At 45.6% G+C, this 12773-nt stretch overlaps 2 protein-coding genes and 1 long non-coding RNA gene across 8 annotated transcripts in view; 2 read left to right on the top strand and 1 right to left on the bottom strand.

The window, feature by feature from the left end:
* Window positions 1-33: 33 nt before the first annotated feature.
* HNRNPDL (heterogeneous nuclear ribonucleoprotein D like) lies at window positions 34-4692 on the top strand. Of its 4 annotated transcripts, XR_271883.4 has the most exons (9): window positions 34-286; window positions 751-919; window positions 999-1160; window positions 1601-1732; window positions 1838-1952; window positions 2797-2964; window positions 3168-3265; window positions 3632-3735; window positions 4422-4692. XR_271883.4 is itself a non-coding variant. In XM_005498525.2 (8 exons), exons 1-7 carry the CDS (start codon window positions 198-200, stop codon window positions 3236-3238), a joined length of 906 nt encoding a protein of 301 aa, XP_005498582.1. In that variant the 5' UTR covers window positions 34-197; the 3' UTR covers window positions 3239-3265; window positions 4422-4692. The 4 variants fall into 4 exon arrangements, 3 of the variants coding, with proteins under 3 accessions (XP_005498582.1, XP_005498583.1, XP_005498581.1); XM_005498525.2 differs by lacking the exon at window positions 3632-3735; XM_005498526.4 differs by having other exon boundaries at window positions 3632-4692.
* On the bottom strand, window positions 3781-5572 carry LOC110359804 (uncharacterized). The gene is made up of 2 exons (XR_002415200.2): window positions 5377-5572; window positions 3781-4841 (listed from the first exon to the last, which is right to left on the bottom strand). It is a non-coding gene; the product is annotated as an uncharacterized LOC110359804 (long non-coding RNA).
* A 106-nt stretch (window positions 5573-5678) lies between these two features.
* Window positions 5679-12773, top strand: part of HNRNPD (heterogeneous nuclear ribonucleoprotein D) — a 10892-nt gene continuing 3797 nt past the window's right edge. For 2 of the 3 annotated variants that reach the window (XR_010472354.1, XM_065061713.1), the window contains exons 1-4: window positions 5679-6056; window positions 9802-9970; window positions 10778-10939; window positions 12099-12230. Coding sequence is in view for 2 of the 3 variants with exons in the window: in XM_065061713.1 (XP_064917785.1) it covers window positions 5872-6056; window positions 9802-9970; window positions 10778-10939; window positions 12099-12230 (648 nt within the window). In the remaining variant the exon portion in view is untranslated. Of the gene's footprint in view, window positions 6057-6327; window positions 6349-9801; window positions 9971-10777; window positions 10940-12098; window positions 12231-12773 lie in introns of those variants that run through there. The other variant, XM_065061714.1, reaches the window with a different exon arrangement.

The following is a 12773-nucleotide window of genomic DNA, read 5'->3' as shown; positions in this document are numbered from 1 at the left end:
GCGTGTTGTAGCCCGGCCGGAAGCCGCTAGGGGCGCTGCGGCACCGAGCGAGAAGGCGGTGCTGATTGGCTGACGACGGCGATATATAAGGGCGGCGCAGGCGGTGCCCGGATCTCTTCCGCCGCCATTTTCTCCTCCGCGTAGGTCTCCGCTGTGCGCGCCGCTCGCCTGAGCTGCCTCAACGCCCTCGCCCCGCCATGGAGGACGCGACCGAGATAAGCGGCGGTACGGAGGAGTTTGCCGAGGGCTCCAAGATCAACGCGAGCAAGAACCAGCAGGACGACGGGTAGAGCCGGGGTGGGGGAGGGATCGTGCCTCCATCTCCCTCATCCGCCCGCCCGGGCCGCGCGGGGGGAGGGGGCGGCTTGGGCGCCGGAGGGTGGAGCCTCCTGGGCCAGGGCCGCCTCTTGCCCACGCCAAATGGCTGCACCCGGCGGGAGCGCGCACGGCGGTGCCCGCACGCCCCCCTTTGTGTCCGGGCTGCTGACCCAGTTTCCGTGGGGCGGGACGGGGGGGCTGCCAATCCGGGGGAGTGACGTCGCCGGCAGCCTATCGGGGCGCGATGCTGGGGGGCTTGGGGCGGGAGGCGCTCGCGGGGCCCGCCCGCAGCTGCGGCCTCGGGCGCGGCTGTGCTGCCCGCCGGGCCGGGTGGCCGTGGCTTCGTTCGGCTTGCGGCGGTCGCGAGCGGGCTTGCTCCGTGCTCCACGCGTGCTGATGTGTGTTTACACGTACTCTTATTTCGTATTTCAGGAAAATGTTCATTGGAGGCCTCAGCTGGGACACCAGCAAGAAAGACCTGACAGAATATCTGTCCCGGTTTGGCGAGGTTGTGGATTGTACGATTAAAACAGACCCAGTCACTGGGCGGTCAAGGGGGTTTGGCTTTGTCCTCTTCAAGGATGCTGCGAGTGTGGAGAAGGTGGGTGGATTTTCTTGTGGGTCGGTGGCATAAAGCCTGCTTGGGTCACTGAGACTTTGTTCCCCGGTGTGCTTCTCAGGTGTTGGAGCTGAAGGAACACAAACTGGATGGGAAGTTGATAGATCCTAAAAGGGCAAAAGCTCTGAAGGGGAAGGAGCCACCAAAGAAAGTGTTTGTTGGTGGACTGAGCCCGGATACCTCTGAGGAGCAGATTAAGGAGTACTTTGGCGCTTTTGGCGAGGTATAGTATATTGGCTTATAAGAACAGCTCTAGTTTTCAAGTGTAGTGTTGCTGCTGTCTTAAAACAAAAGAATTTGGGAGGAGAGAGCTGGCTCACACTTGCATAAAACTAAGGATTGTTGAAATTGTATGCATGTTAATGAATCTGTGGTGTTGTAATGAGCTGGTTTATGGCTGTCAAAAGCTCCAATAGTTGTAGTGTTCCCTGAGGGGATTAGGTTACCTGATGCAGACTTCTGTGTCTGTAGCAATTAGTCTTGACTGTAATCAAGTAACGCTACGTCTCCAAATGGAGCAGTATATTACAATTATAACTAGAGCTGATGAGATGTCCATTGAAAGCTGTTGACTGTGCAGACATCTAAATGCCAAATGGTTCTTGTAGCATGAGAAGTTGCTTATGGAGTTCATGCATTACTGATAGGTACTTCTGGTTTCAGATTGAAAACATCGAGCTTCCAATGGACACAAAAACGAATGAAAGGAGGGGCTTCTGTTTTATCACATACACAGATGAAGAGCCAGTAAAGAAGTTGCTAGAAAGCAGATACCATCAAATTGGTTCAGGCAAGGTATGGAACCTTTTGTTCTCTGCATGTGAAATACACCATCTCTGTAGGTTTCCCTGAAGGCAGCTCACAAAATGCTCTTGAAATTTTGGATTTCTGTCTTTACAGTGTGAGATCAAAGTAGCACAGCCCAAAGAGGTTTACAGGCAACAGCAGCAGCAGCAGAAAGGAGGAAAAAGCAACACAACTGGTGGACGAGGAGGTGGAAGGGGGCGTGGACGGGGTGAGTGTTTTGGTTGTTGAAATTGATGTAAATGCTGAAGTGTCTGTACCAAATGCTAGGGTGTTTGTAGCTATTCCTCATTGTGGGCTGCATGCAGATCTTCTTGTGTTTAAATTGAATGTTGAAAGTAGCTAAGCAGTTAGTAAAAGTGGTTTGGTGCTTGTGATTGCTTGTGGAAGCTTAAGAATCTCTTGCTCTGCTTGCATTCAGGTGGTGAACTGGCAGGGCAGATGTAGGGTGTTCTTGTGAATGTGCCGTTGGCAGCACGGCTAAATGAGCAGTGCAGTTATCCCTTCGTGTGAGTGGATACACTGTTAGTTGGCTCACGGATGAGAAATTGAGCTGTACTACAGAGCACAGCTACACCTCGCAGTCACTTTGCTACACCTTGCCAACAGATGAGGAGCAAGCAACTGTTACGGGTTAATGCAAGTCAGTCTTACAGTCAAGTGGTCACAACCAACACAATGCAGTAAAGCTGATCCTGTGGTGTAACTTGTGTTCAGACAATTAATGATCCAAAATAGGTGTTAGGAGAATGAGGGGAGCTGCTGCAGTGTGTGCTTTCAGTGTTGTGGTGTTTTGTTTTTGCTGGCTGTTCTATGAGCAGGACTACCTGCTGTCTAGTGTCATTGTGGGTGATAAGATCGCATGACCCATCTCTTACCCAAAGGAGATGCCACAAATCTTTTAAGAAAACTATTTTTCTTGGGGTTTTGGGGAAAGTGAGGGGATTCTGGCAGGTAGTACTTCTGGCACAGATTGTAAGATAGATGAAGTAGCATAGGAGTGCACTGAAATAGTAATAATTTCTGTAACTTCTAAATGCTATGCTTGGTTTCAGGTCAGGGACAAAACTGGAATCAAGGATTTAATAACTACTATGATCAAGGATATGGGAACTACAATAGTGCTTATAGTGATCAAAGCTACAGTGGCTATGGAGGCTACGACTACTCTGGGTACAACTATCCCAATTACGGATATGGGCCGGGATACACAGATTACAGTGGTGAGTGGGTTTGATCTCATTCCAGATAACGTGCATCCTTACACAGTGGCCTCTTTTGGTAGCCTGCTCTGTAGCACCTCTTGCTCATAACACGTGGCTCTAAAAAGAGTACCCTTGTTGGTGTAGCGTATGAGAACAAACTCCTTCAGTGTGTTGGATGTTAATTTTAATGCTTCTCGGTTCCCCCCCCATGTTATCTACAGGTCAACAAAGCACATATGGAAAGGCATCCCGTGGTGGTGGCAATCACCAAAACAACTACCAGCCCTACTAAAGCAGTACCTAGTACTTGAGGAAACAGGTGTGTATACAAGTGCAAGGTCCACTCTGGCTAATCTCATTTAAAGATCAATAGACAAATGAAGATTAAAAACTTGCGTAGCGTGACTTTTCCTTTAAGCTTTTGTTAACTTAAAAACATTTTTTTAAAAAACAGCTTTGCCTACAGTGTCTATAGATCTTTAACTTTGTAAAAATGTGACTTTATCTTCTTTAGTATTTCAGAAAAACATAAGAGTTTTTCTGTTTTGCGTTGTGTACCAGGTGGTCTAGAGGAATAATTAAACTTATTAGAAGTATTAACAGGTAAAGTACTGAAATGGGTACAACTTAAGGAAAACAATGTTGTCTTCTAACTCTGACATTATACCTTGTTTGTACCCGCCAGCGGGAACTTCATTGCAGGCCGTGTGTCACCCTGACCACGTCTATCTCTGGGGTCGCACGTTGCAGGCAGAGCGCAAGGCATACACCAGAAAACGCTGTCCTGTGGTATGGTCTCTTCCAACTTCATGTACCAGCGTAAAGATTAAAGTGGAAAACTTCAGACTTTGGCTTCTTTTTTTAATCTTTTTGGAGATTAAGTGTCTTAACTTAAATGGTTTTTTACAGGAGTTAAAGTACATAAATGCCTTTACAGCTTAATCATTTGGTCTTCTGTTTAGTGTTGTATTTCAATTGTGGAACCTCATTTTAAGTGTCCATTCTTTAAGATTTAATGCTTGCTTTTTTCTTTTTATAGCTAATAGTGAAATCTGCAAACCAAAACGAACTTTTAAATCTGGAAAAACATTAAAGATCATCTGCACGTGGACTGTTTGAACTAAATTGACCCAACTTGCATTTGCACAGCAGTCATTTAGATGGATAAACAAATAATGGGAAACCTTTTTGGTGGTGTTTCCAGTGGGGGAAGAAAACCAGAGCCAGATTAATAGTCTGCATCAGATGTGTGTGGTTCTGGAACAGCTTCCTAAATTGACTGATTTGCAATATTGGGGAAGACTAATTATGGGTAACAAAACCTCTTGTGTTGCCTTAATAAAATATGCATATGATCTTTAACAGTGAAGAAAGGAATATATAGAAGACTTAAAGCAGTTCATGAAAATGGACCTTTTAAAGCTCCTTGTAGTAACTTGCACAGATCTGACATATATTTTTGTCTTGATTTTTAGGTAGAGGTACTGCAGCGAAGCCATCTTGCAGAACATCGTGAGTGAATGGAAGGTGGTCTTCGTGAGAGGAAATTATTATTTTGTAAAAGACTTTTAGTGTATGACACAACTTGTGTCTGACTGTACATAGCAGCTGAATAGTTTTCTTTTATGGTTTTTACTTTCTTTTTGCCATTCATGTTATGACACAATGTGGACTTGTGTTTATACAAACTTTTATTTGTATAATTTCATGTTAAAGGATTCTCTAATAAATGCTTACTTAAGTGAATCCGTAGCCTTGCTGTTAGCTGTCAGCTTACAGTGGTGTAACTCTATTTCTTTACTTGCATAGAAGGGCATGTACCTTGCTGGAGATCATAAATGACTCAGGATTATCCTGGATACAGAGCAGTGCAAACCACTTCTTTCCTCACCTGTCTTAAGAAAACCGCACAGTGCCTTGAGTTAGCATCTCTGGAAGCCAGCAGGTTGGTCTCCTGCTGCCTGCAGAAAAAAGGAGAGGGTCTGTGCCCCAAAACTGCCAACTTCATGCATCTCAAGGGAGAAATCCAGAACTATGGTAACGCTTCTTTTTATGCTGATAGTAGCACTGTGTTGGGAGATTGCAGGGTGAGATCTATATAACCTTTCAAGGTTTTTAAAGCACTTACTTTTAAAATATTTAAGGCTATAACTTAATTCCTGGGAACAATTGTTCCTTGCCTCTTCCCATTGCAAGTGAGAGCTCAGCTGAGAACTGCAGGGTCAGCAATTAATTTCTGTAGAAACTGTCTTTACCTACAGTGCCTGTATTGCTTTACTTCAGCCCCAGAACATGGCCTTGCTAGTAGGCTTGGTAATATATAGAAAACTTCTCTAAAAGTTGTCATCAACCTGTAGCAACTTATGTTTTAAAAGTAACTTCCCCCCTCTCTATTTTTTTTCTATTTTTCTAAAGCTGTCCTTTCGGTACCGTAGGGTGCTCCATGGGTTTCCTGCAGGTTGTGAGGTGCCCAGGAGCTGGCTGCAGGCCCGGGTCCCCCCGAGGCGGTGGGAGCGGCGGCGGGCAGCTGCCGGTGGGAGGAGGAGCTGCTCGCCCCGTGCCCCGCTCCGCAGCAGCCCCCGGGAGGTCCCCAAACGCCGCGGCTGTCGCCCCAGGAGCGGCGGCGGCGCCCGCAGTCAACGGTCACCAACCGGCCGGTCCAACGGCGGCCCCGCGCGCCGTCTCCCGGGGAGGCGCTGTCACGTGACCGCGCCCGCCGCGCTCCTTCCGGCCGCCATTTTAGGTTGAGTCGGCGGCGGCGCCATTAAAAAAAAACGGGTGGGAAGAAGAAGGGTTCGGCGCGTTCGTGCCGTCGCCGAGGCCTCGCGAGCGGGGTCGGGGCCTCGGCGGGGAAGCAGCAGCGGGGGCCGGAGGCGGTGAGCGGTCGCCGGCCGAGCGGCGCGGGTCAGCCACAGCGGCGCCGCCATGTCGGAGCAGCAGTTCACCATGGACTCGGCGGTGGCCGGCGCTGGAGGCGGCTCGGCGGAGCCGGCGGAACAGCCTGAGGGGCTGGCGGGGGCCGGGGCGGGGGGCGCCGACGGGGGAGGCGGCGGCGGGATCGAGTCGGAGGGAGCCAAGATCGACGCCAGCAAGAACGAGGAGGATGAGGGGTGAGTGGCGGGGGCGACGCGGCTTCTGTGTGCGCAGGGCGGCGGAGCCCGGTGTCCCCGGGGCCGGCCCGGCCCGGTCCCGCTCCGCGGCCCGTTTGTTTACTTTGCGCCGCGGCGACGTCACGTACCGGGCGGGGGCGGGACGCGCCGCTCGGCACCTCCGCTTTACCGGGAGCTCTGGGGCCGGAGCGCCCGGCGGCAGCCCCAGCCCGGTCCGGCCCGGCTCGGCTCATTCGGGGCTGCAGACCGGAGCTGGAGCCGGTGGCCCGGCGCTCCTGGGAGGCGCAGGCGGGTCGGTGTGTGTTTTGCTTCGGGGCACTGTGGGGAGCTGCGGGTGGGCCGGTGCTCGGGGTCGGTTTGGAAACGAGCGGGAACGGCGCTGTCACGGAGCTCACGGAGCTGCTCTCGAGTGGTGGGAATGTGACACTCCTGTTAACCCACATCCCACGGCGGCTGGGGTGACTACTGAGATGTGCATCTCGTATCGTGTGTGTCAAACTGCAAACGTTCTTTTTCAGTTGTCACTTTTAAGAGTTGATGTGCAGTGCATGTGTTAACAAGACTGTAACTCAGTTGTAGCCAGATCCTCAGGACGCAGTAACTTAGTGTTGCCCTGTGTTGCAAAAACAATCAGTGTGTCACTGGGAGGCATGATGCACCTTGGCTTCTTCGCACCCTAATCTATTCCTCCTCCTCTTACAAAGCTTGCTCTGAGGAAGATTGCTTTAGTTAACCGCTCTAAGTTCAGATGAAGGCAGATTTTAATCTTTTAAGGGTCTCTACTTGATGTTTGGCATGGGGCAGAGTGTCACTTTCATATAGCAGGTGAAATTAACGTTTAATAAATCCGGTTCCAGGACAGGCTGCTGCTCTATGCTGTCTCCTGTCAGGCCAATAAGAAACTCAAGCTGTAGGTCTGATTTTGATCAAGGTGGGGAAAAAAAAAAGAAAAAAAGATAAAGTTTCTTTCACTGACTACAGCGTCCTGTAGAAAGCTGCTGTAAAACCAGACTGTCAGCCTCCTGTGATAACCCTGGATGTTGCCAAGAGCAGGGAGAGAGAATAGGAACTTTTTTTGAGTGTTTTGCTATTGTTAGTGAAAACTTCAAATGTTTTTGTTGTTTCTCTGCTCTTAATGTACCTTTGCAGTTTGCATATATGTTTTACTTCTTGCCCTTGAATACACACCTGTTAAAGGGTTTTCATGAGGAAGGCAGTCTTCTTTTGAGTCAATACAGCCTAGAAAAAGTTGTCACTGAGTGGTGCAGTGACCTTGGGCAGTGATTATGTTTTAGTGTAGGTTGAGTTGTAGTTTAGTTAGTCTTTCCGCTTATGACAGACTTTTTCTTGACCTGTCAGTTTTTACAGGTCACGCTGTACAGGACACAGAGTGTTTTGACAGCTCTCTTGGTAGTAGAGGGAGAAGAGCACATCCTCGCTAGCCACTGACTACAGGTTTGACAGTGTTTCCTTTGCATTAGGAGTCAGGGTCAGTGTCTTCAAGAAGAAAACAGTGCACAGGTTCTCATACCCTTGGGTCTCCTTGGTGAGAACTGTGGGCTTGAGAAATCCACATGTTGGTAACTGCCAGGCAACTTCTTAACCAGCCTGTGGGAGGAAAGGCAAAGCCACTAGTCAGGGCAGCATCTGTGCTCTGTTTATCTAACTCATAAGCTTGAAGGCTTTCCCAGTGTGCTTCTGGTGACTTATTTTGGCAAACTGTGTGTGCTGTACACCAGCCAAACTGTGGTTTATTAAATGTCCGTATTTTAAAGGCTTTTGGCAGCACTGTGACGTTTCACCTTCGCTGTTTGTTGTGCTCAGGCTGGTGGTGTAGCCCTGGTCTGACCTCAATTTTGCAGCAAAGCAGACATGCATCAACTTCTGTAGTGACAAGCTGAAGCAATCATGTTTTGCTGTAGTCACAGATGCAATTATTGCAGGGTGGGAAGAAAATCAGAGCACTGTCAGGTTTCAGACTCATGTTCTGGGTCTGTCACGTGCTTAGTGATATAAAGCAGGGTTTTGTAGGTTAGCGTTGATTGATTGCTGATAATTATATAAATCAGGATTTGTATGTTTGTGTTAATGGTTTGTTGATAACTGTAAAATAGGTGTTTTGTATGCTGGATAGTAACTGTTAGAATATCACTATCCCACATGTGTCAGAACTACAATGCTACGTCCTCTGTATGTATTCTGTTTTGCTGCTGGGGGTAGGAGAGGGGAAGCCCCCCAAAACCCATTAATGGTGGATGAACAGGAGGACACAAGACATCCTTTGAATTGCTATTTTTTGAATAGCATCCTTTGAATTTACCGCTGTGCACCGTTCTTGCTATGTTGGTCCTGAAGACAAAAAGATGTCACACTAGAAAGGGCTTTTGGTGCTTTGTTGAAGAGAGATGCAGAACTAGTGGGAAAAGTAGCTAAAGGGATGGGGAATCAGTGGTGCTCCTATTCATACCTTTTTATAGAAACACCTGAAGCTGCTGAACCCCCTTGCTTGTATCAAAGTTGGATATGTTTGTCAGAAGCTGAATGCTCGTGTTAATTCTGTGAGAATACAGTTTACTGAACAGAGCCTGGAGTTAGTTCACATGAGCAGCTTTTGATTTGGGAGAGTTTGACCTGTGGAAGTACAACGTGACTGAACACAGTTGGCGGAAATATTTGTGTATGTGTAGAAAGTAGGGGAGTTGGAAACATGCTATTGTGGTTTTCCAGGTTTTCTGATAACTATACATGTGATTGTGGAATAAGTTGGTATGCTGAAAATGCACAAAGCTTTGTAGAAAGCATTTTTATAGATCATAATGGACCATACTTACTGTTTTGAGCCTGCTGTGAAATCTTCTTCATCAGTATTAAAAGAGATCATCTCAAAAGAAATCCTCTTTTGAATGGATGCATAAGCCCCATGCCTAATAACTAGGAATGTCTTGTTTATGTGCCTATTTGCTTGATTTTTAGTTGATGCAAAACAACAAGTGTTTCATCTTGAGACACAGTAGTTCTTCATTTTTCTTTCTTATGTGGCTTACTAATGTTATGGGATGGTCATGATTTTATTCCAAGCTTCCAGTGTGGTTTTTTTTTAAATACAAGTCAAGATCAGAGTTATCTGCTGTACCCATTTGCCCAGCAACACTGGTCCTGTAGGTTATATTGGGAAGATGGTCTTATGATTGCATGGGATTATGCCAAGTGTTTATATTGTGGTTTTGGGAGGAAAGATAAGTTTTGAGCATCCAGTAATTTACTTTTTTTATTGCCTTCTGGGGAATGGGACTTGACTAAACTTTAAAAATTTGTTTTAGTTTACTAATAATGCTTCTGTTTAACTGCTCTGCCTTAGAAATCTGTTCAGCCTGTGTGTTTCACAAGTGGCTGTGTGGGGTGCTCCACAGATAACTAAATGGAATTAAGCCTGTGGGTCAACAGTGGTGAGGATGCAAGGAAGTAGTAAAATAACTTTTTGTGACTCCTTGTAGTTTCTTGGGATAACAGAGCAAGCAACTGCTGCAGAAGATGGTGCAAAACATTTGTGTATGTGTGTAAGCCTTTATCTTATCTGGCCAGGATCATTTACGCAAGTTTTCAAGAAGTGCAGGCCTTACTAGCTGTGTGTGTAGTGTCATTGATAAAATTTAGCTATTTACATTAGGTAACTCAGCTTATAAAGCTTGAGAGTCCAGGATTTTAGGTAAGACACATTAACAGATTAACCATCTTGTCTTAACAGGAAAATGTTTATTGGCGGCCTTAGCTGGGACACTACGAAGAAAGATCTGAAGGACTATTTCTCTAAATTTGGTGAAGTCGTAGACTGCACCCTGAAGTTAGATCCCATCACTGGGCGATCGAGAGGCTTCGGCTTTGTACTCTTCAAAGAATCGGAGAGTGTGGATAAGGTAGTGTTGAATTAACGAATCAATGTGTTCAGTTTTAGGCAGCAAAGATACCGCACTCAGATGAGCGTATGCATAGTTGTTGTTTGTTCATGATATGTTAAAGATGATGCTGGGATACAATATATTTACGATGCTTTTTTTCGTAAACCATCTTGCGTGTGATGCAGTGGCCAGGACCAGCAGTGATTCACAAAGAATGGCTTTTGGTACTTGCAGGGGAGTGTACTGCAAGCCACTGGACTTGAGTACTTAAAAAATACTGTATATAAATGTCTACTGCCTACTACTGTGAAAGCAGTAATTTACAAAGATCGTAAAAGTATTTGTACTCCAGAGCTGAAATGTGAACTCCTGGAATAGACCCAGTGGATTTGATAGATTTGGGTTTTATCGAAGCAAAAATTAGCTGTTAACCTGTCTCAAATGCTATTGACCCAGGACACTTACCAGTTTTCACCTTTTTAGACCTTTGGTAGTATCTAAAATACAAATTCTTTACTTCATAAGGTTTGAGGATGGGATTGTAGAGTACTTGCTGAGAAATGTTATGCTCTTACTTCCCTTGGGTGATATGTGGCTCCTGGTGACTCTTGAAAGGCTTTGTCAGAACTGGCTATGTCAGCGGATAGCAATCAAAATCATGGAACTGTCTGGGTTTGTACAAAAAGTTATTGCTTTAATTAAAGTACTGAAATAGAAGTGATGGCATTAAGGAAAACTAAGTATAAAACAACTGTGTCTTGCTCGAAACATCAGTGAAACATTTACCTTGAACTGTGAGTAAGATCATGTTTTAATTTTCCACAGGTCATGGACCAGAAAGAGCACAAGCTGAACGGAAAGGTCATTGATCCGAAAAGAGCTAAAGCCATGAAAACAAAAGAACCTGTAAAAAAGATTTTTGTTGGGGGCTTATCTCCAGATACACCGGAGGAGAAAATAAGGGAATATTTTGGAGGATTTGGTGAGGTGCGTGGTAAAATGAACTGCTTGTACTTGCAGAACTTGTTCTTTCTTCACAAAAAGCAGCCCCCAGACACAACCTTTGTGAAAGCTACTGTAGGGTTAATGGCCAGCATAGCTCCATATATCTTAGTAGTCAGAATTTTAATAAGGCTATTTATTACAGGCTCTGAGTTGCATTGACTGGATTAATGGAAGGAGAAGCTGAGGTAAATCAGAGATTCAGGAACTGATTTGTGGGATGTTTGACATAGACTGGGACAGATGTGGGAGGCAGCATTTTTGAGCGTGCTGTTATGGTAATCTCGGGGAGATGCTCTTCAGCCAGCCCCGCTGACCTGCGATGGCGTGTATTCAGACAGTTTACCTAAACTCTGCATCTGTGGAGTCTCTGTCTCTCTCTGTCCCCAGTTTTTGGTGGTGCAGGTGAACAAAATACTAGTGCAGTGCTAAAAAGCTGACCTTGTATGAGCTTGGTACAGGCAACCAAAGTTGGCTGCTGCTTCCCTGTTAGTTCTCACATGTTGCCAGCATCAGGTCATGACAATTCTGCTGTCAGAGAATTCGTATGTCACCTGCCATCTTAATATCATGCAGATAGTTCACTCTGCGCTATAGACTTTGACTAATATGTGCTTAAAAATGCATGTGCCATGTGCAAGAATAACTTTATTCTGTGTTTGCCATCAGGTGTAAAAATTGTCCTCTTTAACATAGAATTTTAGCAGCATTGTGGCTGAACAGAAAGTGCATTTGCACAAAGTTACATCTTGTTCATAAAAAACTTGAAGATGTAAGTCTGCTTTGAAACACCTACCTACTTCAGTATTAACTGAGGTAAAACTAGAAGTCAAACTGAGACTATCCAGTACAACTAAAATATTATTTGTTATGAGTTCCCGAATGTGCAAAAGATACTATGAGGCAGAGGAAAACAATCTTTTACACAATTAGGAATACTATTTCTAGTGAAGGTGTTGTTCATGATGTTGATATTGGTGGTTTCTAGTGATGTTTATTACATCTAGTGATGTAAAGCCCTATGAAGGAGGCATGTTACTATATTCAAGTCTAAATAATTTTCAGTTGGCAAATATGACCTCTTAGAAACATTTTTAAGTGGCATGAATAGCAGGTTAGAAGATAAAACCACTTTTTCTTCCAGGTTGAATCAATAGAGCTTCCCATGGACAACAAAACAAACAAGAGGCGTGGATTTTGCTTCATTACTTTCAAGGAGGAGGAACCAGTGAAGAAAATAATGGAGAAGAAATACCACAATGTTGGGCTTAGTAAAGTAGGTGGAGTTTTTCCTGGAGAAACTGAACAATGACAGCAGAGGGAGTTGTTTGTATCAGTTGTATCTGCTTGGGGATAATAGTGTGAAAACACCTGCAAGCTTTATTTCTCTCATGTAGACCTTAAACCTATGAAGCATTTATATAGGTGATAGGAGTAGGTTAGTGTAATCTCAGCTTCAGAACTGAGGGGGTTGCAGTGAGGTTTTGTACTGCACCCCTCATGAGGAGAGGGCTGGGCCACAGTGTGTTCGTTCGTGGTGAAGTTGCCCCGTTCTCCAGCTGTGTGGTCAGAGTGCTCTGTCGCTAACTCCACTGTATCAGACTGCACCATGTCTTACTGGTAGCTGGATCTGTGCATGTTTAATACGGAAATATTTTGTTGTTTTAAGCAAAATGTCAGTTTACCTTAGAGAGCTTCTAAAACTGAAATGAAATGTGAAGTTGGGCTTACCTGTTGAAACTTGCTTACAAAAACTTGGTTGAAATTCAACCTAGTAACAAAACCTCAAATTGTAGCTGGCCTCTTCTTCACGGGATAA

This window comes from Columba livia, chromosome 4 (assembly GCF_036013475.1).
Source record: "Columba livia isolate bColLiv1 breed racing homer chromosome 4, bColLiv1.pat.W.v2, whole genome shotgun sequence".
NCBI classification, from domain to species: domain Eukaryota; kingdom Metazoa; phylum Chordata; class Aves; order Columbiformes; family Columbidae; genus Columba; species Columba livia.
Note: the sequence above shows the minus strand (reverse complement) of the source record. Positions and strands in the feature narration are given on the sequence as shown.

Excerpts from the sequence above, each read along its gene's own strand:
- HNRNPDL (XM_005498525.2), top strand. The coding sequence starts at position 198 with ATGGAGGACGCGACCGAGATAAGCGGCGGTACGGAGGAGTTTGCCGAG. Across the intron at positions 920-998 it reads ATGCTGCGAGTGTGGAGAAG|GTGTTGGAGCTGAAGGAACA; the intron begins GTGGGTGGATTT and ends TGTGCTTCTCAG. Across the intron at positions 1,733-1,837 it reads ATCAAATTGGTTCAGGCAAG|TGTGAGATCAAAGTAGCACA; the intron begins GTATGGAACCTT and ends CTGTCTTTACAG.